Here is a 16296-nt window from a genome sequence, read left to right on the forward strand (position 1 = left end):
GCACCAGGGCCTCTCGTTAAAGCTCGGCTTTCTCTAATTTCCATGAATTATTTAGTTGGATTTATTCCCACTAGGTGGCGCTGGAACCCATCCCAACCACTTCATGAAGGCACTGCGAGCAGATCACTAGTCCGTCACGGGACACACTTAGAGACACTAAGCTGCATTCAAACTCGATTGTTTTTTTTTTCTGAAAGTCAAGACAAAAACACTGTTGCTGAAATGAAGACTTGAGTGAGTGTGGCGTCACAGCTGCTGCCGCAGCAACAGGTGCCGACACAGAGCTACGTCACACATTCCTTTCTCCACCCTGCTCACGACTGACCCACAATCAAACCCTTAACAAATACGACACGAGCGGGTGTTTCCATGGCAGCAAGGTCCCACATCCTGCTGGGCTCAGCTCAGACAAAATGCTGTGACACCAGGAGAGAACCAGGACACTCCTGGTGCTTCAGACTGTCAGCTAGCCACCGTCTGTTCTCCGACTAGTAAAAGCTGTTAAAGGCACTTAAAAAACATTATATCCAATAATGTGTTTCCCAATTAACCCTCCATGACAAGGAGGAAGTAGAAGGAAGAGCTTTAATCCTAAAAAGTTATTTTAATTTTACATTAAAAATAAGTAAAAATTGCCAGGTGGCTTAGCGATTAGTGGCAGCAGTGGTCACTTCCTGTTTACATTTCTTTGTAAGTAGTTGGAAAATAGAGTAAAATGTTCATATTACTAAGACGAATGAAGAGAACATTTTAATTAAAATATCAGTATTTGTTTGTAACAGTGACAAATGAAATGTTTGTTTAAATGTAATAATATGATAATAACAATTCAAAATAAATACCCAGCTCTATGTCAGTTCAAGGCTCTTATTGGACATTTGACGGAAAGCATGTGAGATATACAAATGCTTTTCCGTTAATAACTAACTGATGCTTAATTATCATTTATATCAGCACAATTGTAGAAAAATGGGAAGGGAATTAGCATCTGTTTGGAGGTTCTAAGTCCAGGTCTTTCACAAGAGTCACGATGAGTCGAGATATGTCTAAGATACACATGTAATTGATTCCAATTGTGTCCACTGTTTACTGCCTTTTTTCCTTCTAAATTATTCTTCAGTTAGTCAGTTATTCTTTATTACTTTTGTTCTGACATTCTAACGCTGCAAAATAATACGGACATAACCTTAATTTTTTTTAATGTGCTTCAGTAGTTTGGAATGTATTGACTATTGATTTGGGGGACACATCTTAACATATCAACATATTAATCGCAATACTTTGGCGCCGCCTTCCCTCAGATTTGTTCAAAAATAAAAGAAATGGGAGTGCGGTAGAGTAAAATAGGCTTATAAGCAGAGAACGGTTTGGTTGAATGAATGTTGGCATTAAAATAAAGCATGTACGTGTAACGTATGCATGCTGTATGTTGTTTGTAAGTGTGTCCCAGCTTCTTAGTGGCTGTGGAGCCTATGAGAGGAGGAGGACTAAACTCTCCCTCTCTACAGTGTCAAGTCCCCACAGGCTGTGTCTGGACTAGTGGAGTCATTCGCACGAGATGTTATGTTGTGTATTTGGGTCACATTCTGTTTTTTTGTTGTTGTTTTTTACTTCAACTAAGAGCTAACCACTTTTTAGAATTATGTTTCAGTCAATCTTTCATCTTTTAATGTGTTTTTGCAGCTCATTTACAGCTCTGTTCCCAAAACACGTTTGTCCATGTCACCATTATTGTGTATCAGTAAACACTGAGTGATGGTCAGATCTCGTGCCTCGCACGCAGGCTGCGGTTCTTTGCTTTAAAACAATTTGACTGTTTAAAATGTCTTATTTAGACATGTGATGTTGCGTATGTTGGGCCTCTTGAGTTCAGATGGCGATGACGCTGCATCAGCTGTCGTGCCACCAAGACAGATCTGCTCTCTCACAAGGTCATGATAAACATGGATTCCGCCTCACTCAAAGTTGAAATCTCTTTGTCAACACAAGGGGTGTTATTTTATATTCCTCATGTGCACAGATTAGCATGTGAATTAGCAGCATTGCTGAGAGGCACCAGGCGATGAAGTCTCTGCGACCAATAAATACATCCACAAACAAAGAAATATGGCAGGTGGAGTGGAACAATGAGGCCCGCAGGTCTTCCTGGATTTATTGATATTTTTACTGTAATTTTGGGACGTAATTATTTAGTAAAAAATAATCTTCTCTCTGATCTGTGGTTTTTGGTTATAAACTGGCAGCATTTTTAAAAATTATATAATAGGAATAAGTTTTATTTATTAAAAAATGAAAACATATTTATGATTGATCGATCTGGCACCCAACTGCACCCACCTCGGCTCGGTCCTGACATCGGAACACGTAGCAGCAGCAGTCTGGGGCGTCTCTGAGCAGACAGGCAAAGCTGCTGGGCTCCTGGCTGTTATGAATCAGCTTGACCACCTGGTGGGGTCGGCACTTGAAGAGCACGGTGTGTCTCAGAGGGTCTCGGACCACTCCCTCGGGCCAGGCGGTCACACACCGCACCCGGGTGGCAGACACACACAGAAGAACGCACTGATTCAGAGCAGGCATATTTCGGCCTCTCCTGCCTGAAGACTTGCAGATCTCTGCCACCACCCAGGGCAGCATGGCCATGGTGGTCATGCGGTGGACCAGCAGAGAGCCCACCAGGGTCAACTTGTACTGCACCTCCTCTTCAGCCTCCTCTTCATCATTGTACATGGATGAACGCTGATTTGTGTCCAGCCGCGCCAGTGACGGACATGAGCGATGGGAGGAAATGAGGGGAGGACGAGGTGGTGCCGGAGCTCTGTTCTCCTTTGGCTTCACCTCAAAGTAGAGTCCCTCCATGGATGCAGAGCCACCCTGAAGGATAACAAAACATTAGCGCACAAACGACAAAGCACAATTGTTAGTATGGACACAATATTTATAATTATCATATCCACATATTTTGCCATCTGACAACAACTTTATTATATCAAATAAGTCAATATCAAGGGCGTAGACCACATATAATAATAATAATAATAAAAATACAGATCTATCTTAGCAGTAAAAACTGGATTCATAATCAAAAGTATTTCAAGTTTTGGAGGCACACGTCAAGCCTGTTGTTTACACCATCACAAGGCTTCAGCCGTGACCTTCTGCTGTCTGAAGGACTCGTCACAGCGTTAAATGGACGCACAAGTCAATACAACATTTGAATCAAGTGACGTTGTTTCTCTCTTTCCTCAACTGAAAGTGATCCAGTTGAGTTGTGAGGTGTCTTTAGCAAGGATAACTAATTTAAGGAGCTATTCCAGGCACATTAAACCCTAATGAACAATTCAACCAAAATGTTGTTTTCTTACCTGTGTTGTCCCCAAAGTTGTGACCAGGGTGTGTCGCGGTCAGAGTGAGCACAAGGGAATGTCGTGTAATATCGGAGCAGAATCGACTGAGTGATCGGAGAGAGTCTGTGTGAAGTTAAATATAGATGACAGGGGTCAACCCCTCCCCGCAGAGCTGCAGCGTGACGGCAGCGTGCTGCCTGCGTGGGCATTTGTATTCCCTCACACCTGTCGGTCAGAATTGTATTTAAGTCTGGCGTCAGATGCTGTACTTCAGATCACAGAACATTCAAAGCCTGATCTATTTCAGAGGAAGTACACTACTCCACCAGGCAGGAGCCCAGGGATGCGGTGTACAGCAGGGATCTGTTTTCAGTCAAACACCATTTTCCCCAAAGAGACAACCAACACTGACAAGACCCAGAAAACCTTCAGACATATTCCACCTTAAATATAATTCAAATAGTAATACTAATTTACAGTAACAACGACGGCAAGTATTATAATGGTATTTTTAAATACGACAATGTAATAAATTAGGGAAAACAAGTGACCATATTAGCAATTAAAATCCTCAAACGTGGTGGTTTTGATCAGGCAGAAACTTGTTCCCGGCCGTTCTTCCTAGAGAGTCAATGTGCTCTGTTGGTTCATTTAAAACATTGAATTGTATTCCAAGTTCTGACAACAGAGTGTGTTTCAAATGTTTGACAGGACTATGACAGACAGAACGGTGAATGTCGACAGTAAAGCAACGGGGACGTCAAAACTCTAAAAACACCATTCAAGTAATGGATACAAATTTTTTAAAAATTCAATAAAATGTCACACTTGAAGGAGCCATTTCATGACCTGCGGTCAGTTTGGCATACAAATGTGGGACAGAATTTCACATTTTGACATCGCTCTGTCTATAAATCCATCATTTTTGCACTGAAAGTAAACTTCACACAGCAAATCCCAAGTGTCCTCAATCACTTTGGCCGCTCGTCATTTTGTCTTATGTTATTGTTGAGGTCTCTTCAGCCAGTAAATACGCGCTGCAGCTCAGTGCTGGATTCCCTGATGTAGTGACGCTCGCAATGCCTATGTGAGTCCACTTGATGGCACACTCCAGCCAACGTGCTGATCACGTTTTCGCGACGTCATTCTCAGTTCAGCTGTTAAATAAGACGACTGTCGCCCGACACAGGGGCGGGACTATATTATAGGGTGGAGCAATATTTTTGCAATTCTATTGCATTGCAATTTATATTTAGCATTAGGCTAAGTAAGATTTTTTATCCTATGGAGCATTTATGGATCCTAAGTATTTTTATGGAATAATTGCATTGATATTTACAGTATATAGTTTGATCTTTTTTCCCTATTTTGTCTTTGCTTCTTGTGTTCTTCTTTGGCTTGACGGCCCCTCACAGGAGCATATAATGTGGCCAGGTGGAAATCTAACTGCCCGTCTCTGCCCCAATGTCTAGAGCGGCCACTTGGCATTGAGTTGTTTGCATTATGTTGCCAGACGTATTAAGACTGAGGGTGTACACGCCTACTCTGACTGCACGACAGGACGAAGGCTCATTTGATGTCTAATGATTTTATGTATGTTTTTTGTCCTGCTGTACATGAGACAAAGTTTTTATTAAAAACTGTATATTTGACTTAGAAATCCCTGGATGAAAAAACAGAATTAGCATCCATACTTTGTAGTCACACACCTTTATTATAGTCTTGAAGACTTTTACGCTTCATTCATGGGAGTTCCACCAGTCCCCACAGTGAAATGCTAGAGCCGACCAAGGGCTTCATTTGGATCAGCTCCAGAAATAAATCACAAACACAGCTGCGTCACATCAGAGTTGTTTTAATGCTATTGCCTCCACATACCATCAGGTGCAAATCAAAAATACATCTCAGCAGACAAAATATACCTTTATGGAATATGATCACTTGCTTGGACATGAGAGCACGAGGGCAGTAAGGGGCCAGGTGTGAAGACAGCACGATCAAGAAAGGAAATCCTGGGTTAGCCACACTAGATTCACATCACCAGGTAGCATTACAGAGGTTTTGTGCAGGGAAATGTTTTGTATTACTGTAGAAATGTACAACTTTGTGAGCAGTTGGGTATGTTCGGGAATGTGAATATTTCAGGCGAGAACCTTGAAGCGTATTGGTCACAGTACAGCTGTTTTGACAAGAGGTGGAAGGAAGACACATTTTCTACTCCGGTTTTGGCTGCAGCTTGTTTTTCTCTGGCTCGAAGAAGTTTTCCACGATGGCGTTGACCAGGTCGTCAAGTTCCTTCCTCAGTTGAGCTACATCACTGTAAAACGACAGCAAAAGAATGAGGTGGTTTTTTTTATCCACTTGTTGAAGGCTAAGCTGTAGTCTTGATACCTGTCACCGGGGGCAGCACAGAGCTCAGTGTAGTATTTGATCTTGGGTTCTGTGCCACTGGTCCGCATGGTGGCCACACCCCCGTTAGCAAAGCTGAAGGTGATCATCTGACTGGAACTGGACGTGGGCAGGACCTGGACACACATTTGGAGGGATCACAGTGGACTCCAGGTCCTTGAATCATCCGGTCTGGTGGATCATTTGGGAAATATTGTAATATAGTGGTACCTCGGTTCTCAACCACAATCCGTTCCAGAATGCCATTCGAGAAGCGATTTTACAATTAATAGAAAAAGAAATAATGCGTTCCGAGCCTCATCCCTGTCCGAGCTCCACCCGACAACATCAAACCCTGGAGTGCGCGCTCCAGCCTCGGAGGTGTGGAGAGCGAGCACCTCCCCTGTGACACTCTACCACGGTCCAGAGCGGAGAAAGAAAGGTTTTACACCTCAATATGAAGAAAAAACAGTCAGTAAATGTAGCTAACGGGACACGTCTGCATACAGAGGCTGCGCTATACACAATAACAAAGCGTGTTTTCTGGCTTTTTGGGGGGGCGTTCGAGTTCTGGATTTTCGTTCGAAATCCGAAGCAAAAATTTTTGTTCAAACTCCGATTTGTTCGAAGTCCGGGACATTTGAAAACCGAGGTACTGTACTAGTAGCAGGTATATTTGCAAGAATGCTTAAACACTAGGTCAGGGGTGGGCAATCAGTTTCCTTTTACTAGATGTTCTATACCAACAGACAGAAAACAAGTTTTAAACTTTGGTTAAATTTCGTAATACATATTAAAACAAGGAAAGAACAGGAGCAAAATGACATAAGAAGCTTGAAACATGTTATTTGACTACTACTTGTGTAAATATTTTCTAAGTTTATAATATATTTCACATCAACTACCCTTCAAGCCAACTTGACATTTTCCAATATTGCATAATACTTCCAATTTTTTTTCTAAGATTTGATTTTAGATTGCCTTTATTCTTACCATAATCTGGAAATTACCGTAGTAACTAAACAGAGGTTAATAGATGCCTCTCAGCTGTCAGGGTGTATGAAGGAGTCGTCCTCTGCCTAACGTCTTAATGCAGTGGTTCTTATCCTTTTTGACCTCAAGGCCCACCAGGGCCCATTCAAGGAATAGAATATATATACATATATTCTATTCCTGCAAACATACATAAATACATGTAACCAAACCAAAACCTTGAGAAGCGCAAAGATATTCGTCATCGAAAAGTCCAACCAGTAGCAGAACCAGGTGCAAGTCATGTTCATCAAATTAAGAAAGAAAAAAAAGAAGAAAAAAATACCCTTGATGCAAGCAAGCTGTTGAGAAAAAATCTGTAAGTCATGAATAAAATAAATATAATAAAACGTCTAAATATCATAAAAGATTTTCTTTTCATAAATAAACTCTACAGAAGACAAGTGTAAATGAAAGTATTGCCTTAAAATGTTCATAATCAAATTCATTTATTTAAATTGAACTGCTCCAACAGGTGAACAGTTGGGGGGCGCCATCACTTCCGTCATTATTTTTTCTTTTCAAGAACTTCTCCAAAGTTGTTAACTATTGCAGATTTGCAGCTGTCAAGTCAATTCAATGACACACTACTGCCACCATATGTGGCGTTAAAACTGAGCGTAAAACAAAAAACTTCGAGCAGCCCTCTCGGGGGCGCTCGCGGCCCAACCCTGGCGGTTAAGAGTTTCTGATGAACTATAATGAACTCAGGGTGACCTGTTGCCCGCTGTGTTCCCATTGAGAAAATAATAGGATGTATGAAAATGATTCAAGTGGATTGAACAGCCAGAGTATGTGACAACCAACGGTTAAAGTGAGGTTAAGATATCTAAATTAAGATCTTTGTCACATACATTCAAGATTGGTGCTTTGGTAGTGAAAACAATCGGTGTGTGTGGGAGGACGTACCGCCTTGTTATCTGGTTGGTTGCTGTCGTAGCCTGTGGTCAGATCACGAACAGCAGAGATGGTGAACCGACCGCATGTGGTCGGATAGGAGCCCCTGGTGCCATCGTGGGTTCTCAGACGATCAAACAGGCTGCGGATGACATTCTGGTCGTGGCAGATGAAATAGGAGTTCTTACTGATGTGGTAGCCGTACCTGAGGAGAAGCAGCCACACGCGACCTCAACGTGGTGCACACAGGAACAAGCCAGCTACAGTCAGACATATAGCAATTGCAGTCAGTACTGAAATAAAATGAAGATTCTTTTTACCATGATTATTGGGTTTAGTTTGGAATAGTTATTTATAATCAATCAATGACCAGCTACCAAACACTGACCATTTCTGACAGGATTTGATAAGCTTTTTTTGTTTGTTTATTTGTAACAGAGGGAGGAATACATCTGAATCAATTGGAAATATTATTCACAAATAATATTACAGTTTTGTTCAGATTTGAGTCTTCAAATTCCTTCAACTTTCGAGGAATTGTGCATAGTTGTGCATCAAGACCAGTCGCAAATTAGGTGAATAAATATCAACATAACGATACCAGTGACATCAAATAAAGTCTGCTCTCATGGGGCGATGAATGAGATCCATTTCTTCAAGATTTGGTCCAATTTGTCCTCTTGGACTCTTACTGTCCATGGTATGTCACTTTTTCCACCCTATATACTGTATCTCTAGCACAACACAGAACATTTGAGCATTTCTAAATTTGACAGATATTCAGCAGCTCTACACGCCAAGATAGGTTTGAATTTAACCTGAGCTGCCACCTGTTCTTGCTGCACTGTGATGCAACTTACGTCAACTTAAGTTAAAGTGTGTTGATAGCGCCCTCTGCAGGTCCACAAATTTAGTGCAGCAGCATGTTGTAGGGAACTGAAATGGATTCTATACAAAAGCAAGTCAATGAGTTGAAAAATATATATTTTTTGCAAAGTGCCTTTCAAGGAACAAAAAAACAACAAAATTAAAACCATATTTGATGCGGCTGATTGATGGACCAAGGCTTGTATTTGTTGCGTGCTGAATTCTTGACAGTGTTGTCAGGAGAAAACACAGTTTTGAAGTATATGATGCATGTTACATGGGGAGTGGTTATGGAGGATGATGAGGAAGATTTTGAATGTGATGCTGTATATCAATTTAGGAGAATGGGTGATGACCTGGTACAAGACATCTGAACTGGGGTGGTTGCAACACTCTATCCAGGCTACAAAGAAAGACCGGAAAAGATTTGGACAGTTGAGCAGGAGATGGAAGAAACAAGGATAATTCATTGATGCAAGTTTGGCCTATTTGGTTCATTGGGTGTTCATAAAACCCTGTAGTGTAAAACGAGGTCATCACCCATTTCATTTCAGTTATATGAATACACACTGTGTTTGGCGGCGTCTTAGGTACAATAGCAAATATTAAACATTTACAGTGTATACACACACACAGGTCTGGGGGTGAATCAGAACAATGGAGTATTTTAAGACTCTAAACTTCACTTACATTACATGCATTTATAATCAGAGAAATGTTGAACCTACTCATTAAAGATGGAGGTAAGCTGCTCAGAAAGAGTTTTGCCTTTGGTGGCCAGATAAGAGACCATCTCCCCAGCAATTGCAGCAGCGCTCACTCCATCCTTGTCCAAAACAGCAGGGCAGCACATGTACCCTGAAAGAGAGAGAAGGTTACATAGAGTCAGTAATACCAGGGCAAAATATCAGGCTGCTGCACTGTAGAGAAATGAGCTATGTTTCATTTAAAGTTTAAAATAATTACCAATGGCTTCTTCAAACGCAAACAGAACACTCTTTCCCTGATCCAAAAGGTCTCTGGCCCGATTCCCCATCCACTTGAACCCTGTGAGAGTCTCCTACAAATAAAGAAAATGACATGTTTATGTCTTTTAATAGTGAGTGCATGTCTCAATATGAGCACAAAATAAACCAGACATTTTACCTCAAAATGACATCCCTCCTTGACAGCAATGGCGCGAAGAATTTTCGAAGAGACTGTGCTGGACAGCAGGTAAAGGTTCTTCACAGCATTTGGATCAGTGTTCTGGCTCTTCCAACAGTGGAACATCCACCATCCCATCAACGCTCCAAGCTCATTCCCCGTGAACACTTGCCACTTCCCACTGAAAAAGTAAATTTAAGAGACATGAGGGCACTGTCAACTATTATCTGAACAAGATAAACTGCTTTTTGAAGTGTTTTCATCCATCATTGGCTGTCTTCAATTAAAACACATTTGTTCTATTGGATTCATTCATTGCTTTCATTTTAGCCCCCGGTTTTGGAGCAAAAATCCAGCAGCTAGCTCTCAATTGAAAAGCTAGCCTGCACATTCCGTTGAAACCAACACAACAGACTCACTTCGCCTGTTTTTCTGCTATGGCCAGTCGGTCAGCATCTGGGTCATTGGCCAACACCACGGTGGCGCCCTCCAACTCCGCCAGGCTGAAGGAGAGCGTCTGTGAACACAAAGAAATATTAAGCCCATCACCTCACAAAACTGTAAAAAGCTTCTATTGTTGTTGTACCAGGACTCCTTCTCCCTCCTCTGGATTAGGATACTTCACAGTAGGGAACTCAGGATCCGGATCTTTCTGTTCTTCTACTGCATAGGGTGGGTTGAGGTCAAAGGCCTTGAAAGCGGCTTGGACAAAGGAGTGACCAACACCATGCACGGATGTATGCACGATTTTCACGTCTGACTTCTTGTTTATATCCCTGTGAAGGCGGGAAGGAAGGGGTTTCAGCATTGATCATGCCACTTGTAGTGGTTTCACAAAAGCAGAGTACAACTGTGTCCTAGCACCTGAAGTGACAGTGTTTCTGGATGGCTTTGAAGTACTCTGCGTGGACGTCCTGGTATGGGTCTTTGAGCAGAGAACTCTTCAGGGCCTCCTCTGTTTGCCAGGACTCGGGCCAAGGTACCAGATTCGCTTCAATCGCCTTCGCGATACGTTTGTCGTGAGGAGAAATGATCTGGGCGCCGTTCTCCCAGTACACCTACGACAAAGAAGGGACAGAGTGACTGTCAGTAAGTCAAAGCTGCTGCTTTTACCTTTACCTGCATATAACATTTAATCCAACAAGGGAACAAATTGACGACATAACTAAGGAACCTTTAACCAGTGGCAGTATTCTACTGTGTGCTAATGCAGAACTACTAAACATTGATTTGATGGTCTGATGGTTAATACATTTTTTGTTCAGTTGTGAACTCGTTCTCTGTTATTTTTCGACTTACCTGCAAAAACTGTCATATTAAAACTGTCAAGAATTTAGTTTTGGTTGTTTTTCTTGTAAGCAATGAACCAAAAAAAAAGTATTTGTTCATTTGTCTGTATACTGTAACCACACCTTTTGAAACACGTAAAAGCAAATAACTTTTTCCGCCACTGTGGCGAATAAGGCACATTCTGTTACCTGAATAAGCTTTCTATTAAAATATGAGTTTACCGTTTACACACAAAAACATACATACAATTTAAGTGACAAAAGCCAGACAGACAGAGTACTATAATGAGTTAATAAATTATTAATTGCCTTGTAACCATTGTCTTGCTTGGGATTGTGAGAAGCCGTCACCATGATTCCAGCACAGAGACCCAAGTGGGAAACGGCAAATGGCTGTGTGGAAAAAAGGAAAAATCTCTGTAGTTATACTGGAGATGAAAAAAACAACTTGAATAAGAGACACGTTTGAAGGATGCTCTCTCCCAAAAGACTGAGAGCATCTTGGGTAAAGTACCATATGAAACAATGAAAGAATATCTAAGTTAAGATTATTTGTTCAAGCATTAGGTCCAGTATTTAAACATACTTAAAATCAATAAAGGTCAAAAACCTCTCTTAACCTGATGTATATGTTTTTGTATTATGTAACAAGTTCCAGAGTGAGCGTGAGTTGACTGGAATTTGCCCCTAGTGTCAGCCCCACGGTCATCAGCTAACCAAACCAACAGCATTTATAGTCAACAACAAAAAGCAGATGAGTGGAGGGGTTTACCACAAAGGGTGTGGGAGTGATGTCAGAGAAGAGGTAGACTGGCACCCCTCTGCTGATGAACACAGCCGCAGCCAGACTGGCAAAGCGCTTACTGCTGCCGCCACTGGTGGGATGGGCTCGTGCATCATAGCCAATGACAACACCTCGCTCCTTCAGGTTCCCGAAAATCTCCTCCAGGTAGCAGCAGAAACCCTGGGGGAAGTTGAAAAGGTATGTATGATGCAAAGAACAACACAGCAAAGAGAGTGGGTCAGCAAACAACACGTGAGACAACAAATATCAGAATTAATCCATTAACAGGTTCATCTTCTAAACCATTGTTCAACAAAAGGAACCAATTTGGAAATGGTTTGAGCCAAAAAATAATAATAACAATAAAGACTAATCTTCACCATTAACAAACCTTACTACATCAACATTTTCTCCTGGATCTATCTACTAATTAAAATCCCCATTATTGCAGTCATCCTGGCCTGAGATGGGTTAAGCCTGGGACAGGTCAACCATTTACCTCCTGGGGTAATTAGGAGTGACAATTTAACATAACCCCCATTTGACCTGCAACACATATTAAAGTAAGCTTAACCTTACCGCTCCATGGACAAAGTCACTATATCAGTTTCTTAAATTATATTCACATTTCTCCTAGTTATTTTTGTCATGTTTGGTATTCACGGTGAGATAAACCTTCTTTTTTTGCAGTCGTATTTTAGGCTATTTTTTTAGTGTTCATTTAGGCCAAACAAAGCGGGGTTATACCCTGGACCGCAGAGGGTTAAACGCGGAAGGACACCATAGTCAAACCAGAGAGTCAGTGGAATAAACAAATAGGAACGCTTACATGGATTCATCTGGCAATTGGAATACTGGAGAATCTCGTGTTTGGTTTTACTCAACAGTTAGAATACCTAGTTAACATCATCAGCAAGATAGCGTAATTGCAAAATGCAAACAAAAGTCAACAGTGGGTGTCAGCTGGGACAGTTTTAGGAGTCAGAAGTTCAGCAAATTTGCCTCATGAGATGCACTGTAAATACACACCTGTGTAGTCTGGATTATAGTGAGGTCATTCATACAGGAAACCCCAGGACCCATGGCTGCCCTCAGACCAGCTGTCCCAAACTCCATCCGATGGGAAAACTTCTTCTTCAGCACCTCCAGTGATCCATCTTTGAGCAGGTCCTGGACTAGAGACTTTGTTTTCTCATTCTGTAGGACAGTAAAAAAATAAATGCAGTGTGGAACCACTCAGAACATATTAATTTAGAAAACACAGAAGCCAAAAAAAGGAGATATGTGATTCAAACTCCTTCATGTTCATTGTTCACAGCAGGCAGCTAATAAAACGTCCCTAATGTAGTTATGTAATCTTGACTGAAACTGGTCCCTTCCCTGATGCGTCTAAGTGACTTCTCGTGCTCCTTAAGATGATGAATGATTCCAGTCACGCTCGTGGAGGTAAATATGCATGTTAATCTTATTACTGTTATTAATGTCATTGGAGAAGTTGTGTAGATCACTTGACTTGAGATGGAGGGGTCATGTGGTGACTAGGCTGAACAAGAGGGTCAGTGTGACAGGAACAATGATAAGAAACTGGACCGAAATGTGAATGACAATTTTATTTAGCACATGCATAATAGTGCAGAAATCATTTGGTGTTTAATGATAGACAAAATAAGAATATCGTGATTGACAACAGAAAGAATGGTTATTATTTCCTGAAGACAGCAAGCCCAACTCTGGTTAAGAAAAGTGTCCATTTCATCTGGATACCTTGAGAGAACCAGGTCCATGCATAGCAGCGCATTAACTTGATGGGATGAATGCATAGCACAGCATAGCAATAAGGAATAAGGTTTTCATAAAAAATATTGTTGGTGCCTTGGATGCTCAGGTGTGTCGGGTCTTGAGTCTTGGGGTGACAAACCCTACACCATCGGGATTGACTGTATTATCGTTCAGTCATTCATCGTCAGTCGGCGAAAATAAAATAGTGAAACACGTTTTTTTTTCTTTTACCAACATACATTTCTACACACGCTGACGAACACTTTCCAAAAGTGACGTTTATCTATCTAAGCTCCAATGTAAGTGCTTCAGTAGCACTGCGGCTAACAGCTAGCTGTCACTTCACCTGGTCATACTGCAGCCACTGTCGGACAGCCTGGTCCAGTTGAGCGTCCCCGGTCAAGATATCCTCCATGTGTCCGTCCTGTCCAAGATTGTCGTATTTCAGTCTGCTCACTGCCGGAGAAACCACAGCTGCGAGATGAACGTGGAAAAACTCGGACGAGCATGAAGTCGTGAATGACAGGCGGGGGCGGAACTCCAGCCCTCGCGCTTACGTTACCGTAATTACCGTAGAAGCTGCCCAGGAAACCTTTTCAACAGTGCGGCATTTTTAGAGTTATTGAAAAGGAAAACCATATAACCACAATAAATAACGATAACAATAAATCTCAATGAACGTCATCCGAATATGTTTTGATGAGACAAATATGATGATTCAATAAAGTGGTTTCATCATTAAAATGCCCGAATGATGGTGCCTGATATGCGGATATTACATGTTATTACAGTAAATAACTAGGCGCGTTAAAAACGTAAATTGCAAGTGTTAAACCCATGATAGATCACAACTGCAAACTTTCTTTGCACTTGAACTTGGAGCAGTGAAGCAACAAAATGGCTAGATTATTGTAAAACGGGTGCGCAAATAAGACTGAGCTGGCTCCAGTGTTCACGGACATCTTCAATGCATCCTTGGCGTCCTGTCATGTTCCTGCCTGCTTTAAATCCTCCACTATTATTCCTGTTCCCAAGAAGGCCAGGATCACAGGACTGAATGACTACAGACCGGTGGCACTGACGTCTGTGGTCATGAAGTCCTTTGAGCGCCTGGTTCTCTCTCACCTGAAATCTATCACTACTCCCCTCCTGGACTCATTGCAGTTTGCCTACAGAGCCAACAGATCTGTGGACGATGCAATGAACCAGACCCTTCATTACATTCTGGAGCATCTGGACTCCCCAGGAACCTATGCCAGGATCCTGTTTGTGGACTTCAGCTCTGCTTTCAACACGATTCTCCTAGCTCTGCTTGAAGACAAGCTTTGCCAACTCAACATGCCAGACTCACATTGCAGGTGGATTACAGACTTCCTGACCAGAACCTCCCGTCACAGGAACAGCTTCTTCCCCTCGGCCGTCATTTGTGATCAGCCTTTATTTTTTTTTTTTTTCATAGCACTTTATTCCAAAGCACTTTGCTAGTTGCTGGGATACCCACTGACCATGGCAATAAATCTGATTCTGATTGAATATACAACTAGAATGGTTACAAATGATGACAGAAAGTCAAATACCTCACACGATACCAACACTTGTGACACCATAGCTGGAGAAATTATACCCATTTACGCACTACTGGGCATCCCATCGCCTCAATTGTGTACAAAAGAAATATTTTCCAGAGCATTAAAAAATAATTAAACCCAAAACTTGAACCCAGTCCTCTTGATCTTCATATCTTCAAAGCATGACAAAGACAAAAAAATTCACAGGAGTTGTTTATTTGCTTTCCAGGCAAGTCAACAAAATGTAGAGAAATGGACATTAAAAATGCAGACTTAATACTGAACCAGCCACACCCTCATACTGACCAAGGCTGCACAAAGGTGTGTTTTAAGAATGCTGTGAAGAGAGTTTCTGTGAATCAGAAAGGATTTATTAAAAACATCGACGTCATTGATTAGCAGCAGTCGTGAAGGGTAGAGGCACTAACTCTAGTCGAGTCGATTCTACACTTGTGTTTACAGCAACTGATGACGAGATGTGATAACTCGGAATGCTGAAATGCTTTGGTTGCAAACAGGATCCGACTTTTCTGCAGTGACCAGTGATGTCAGCCTCTGTCTTCTATTTGCCCTGAAAATGTGCAGTCATTGAGGATGTTCATTAAAACTGCCTTTTCTTTGGTTTCCTTTGTTTTATACAAAACAGATTATCACCCGATGGCTCCCTCAGTCCTGCTGCTTTCTTCCCAGCAAACCGACCCTTGGGATTTCTCTTGTCGTTCTTCACCTTCTTCATTTCGCCAGCTTGACTCCAGCGAAGGTGGCCTGGCTTGCCATTTCCAGAATCTCGCCTCGGATCCTTCCTCTGTTTCCTCTTTACGTTGTTTTTTGTGTTCCCTCTATGACGTTCACCTCCTCGGGGAAAATCAGCAGCTTCATCTATATGTAGCTTCCCGTGACTGTACCGTTGGATTTTGGATGCTGGTCTCCAAGGTTTTACTGATCCAGAACCAGCCGGTGGTTCGTGCATCTCAAAGTTGTGGTCATCACTGAAAAATATGTGGCCAGATTTCTGCTTGGACTGCCGGCTGCTCTGCTGAGGAGACGCTTTAGACTGGTGGACTTTTAGTCTCTTCCTTGGTGGTTCTGGAGTGAGTGCTGTTTTGCTGTACTCAGTAAGGATGCCATTTTTCTTCAACTCTATAGCGAAAAAAAAGACATGAATAATTGAGCATTCCCACATCAGCTCTGGAGACAGACAC

At 41.9% G+C, this 16296-nt stretch overlaps 2 protein-coding genes across 5 annotated transcripts in view; both read right to left on the reverse strand.

The window, feature by feature from the left end:
• Positions 1-5195: 5195 nt before the first annotated feature.
• Positions 5196-14216, reverse strand: LOC128753924 (phosphopentomutase-like). 2 transcript variants are annotated; one of them, XM_053856138.1, is made up of 14 exons: positions 14098-14216; positions 13873-13982; positions 12777-12944; positions 11736-11927; positions 11273-11356; positions 10539-10732; positions 10261-10450; positions 10094-10191; positions 9675-9855; positions 9495-9588; positions 9257-9386; positions 7674-7866; positions 5736-5869; positions 5196-5661 (listed from the first exon to the last, which is right to left on the reverse strand). In XM_053856138.1, exons 2-14 carry the CDS (start codon positions 13939-13941, stop codon positions 5559-5561), a joined length of 1830 nt encoding a protein of 609 aa, XP_053712113.1. In that variant the 5' UTR covers positions 13942-13982; positions 14098-14216; the 3' UTR covers positions 5196-5558. The 2 variants fall into 2 exon arrangements, with proteins under 2 accessions (XP_053712113.1, XP_053712112.1); XM_053856137.1 differs by lacking the exon at positions 14098-14216 and having other exon boundaries at positions 13873-14068.
• A 1096-nt stretch (positions 14217-15312) lies between these two features.
• LOC128754935 (zinc finger CCHC domain-containing protein 7-like) overlaps positions 15313-16296 on the reverse strand; it is a 39751-nt gene continuing 38767 nt past the window's right edge. For all 3 annotated transcript variants that reach the window (XM_053857937.1, XM_053857938.1, XM_053857936.1), the window contains one exon: positions 15313-16234. In XM_053857937.1, the coding sequence (XP_053713912.1) occupies positions 15696-16234 (539 nt within the window). In that variant the 3' untranslated portion in view covers positions 15313-15695. The remainder of the gene's footprint in view (positions 16235-16296) is intronic.

This window comes from Synchiropus splendidus, chromosome 2 (genome assembly GCF_027744825.2).
Source record: "Synchiropus splendidus isolate RoL2022-P1 chromosome 2, RoL_Sspl_1.0, whole genome shotgun sequence".
Classification (NCBI taxonomy): domain Eukaryota; kingdom Metazoa; phylum Chordata; class Actinopteri; order Syngnathiformes; family Callionymidae; genus Synchiropus; species Synchiropus splendidus.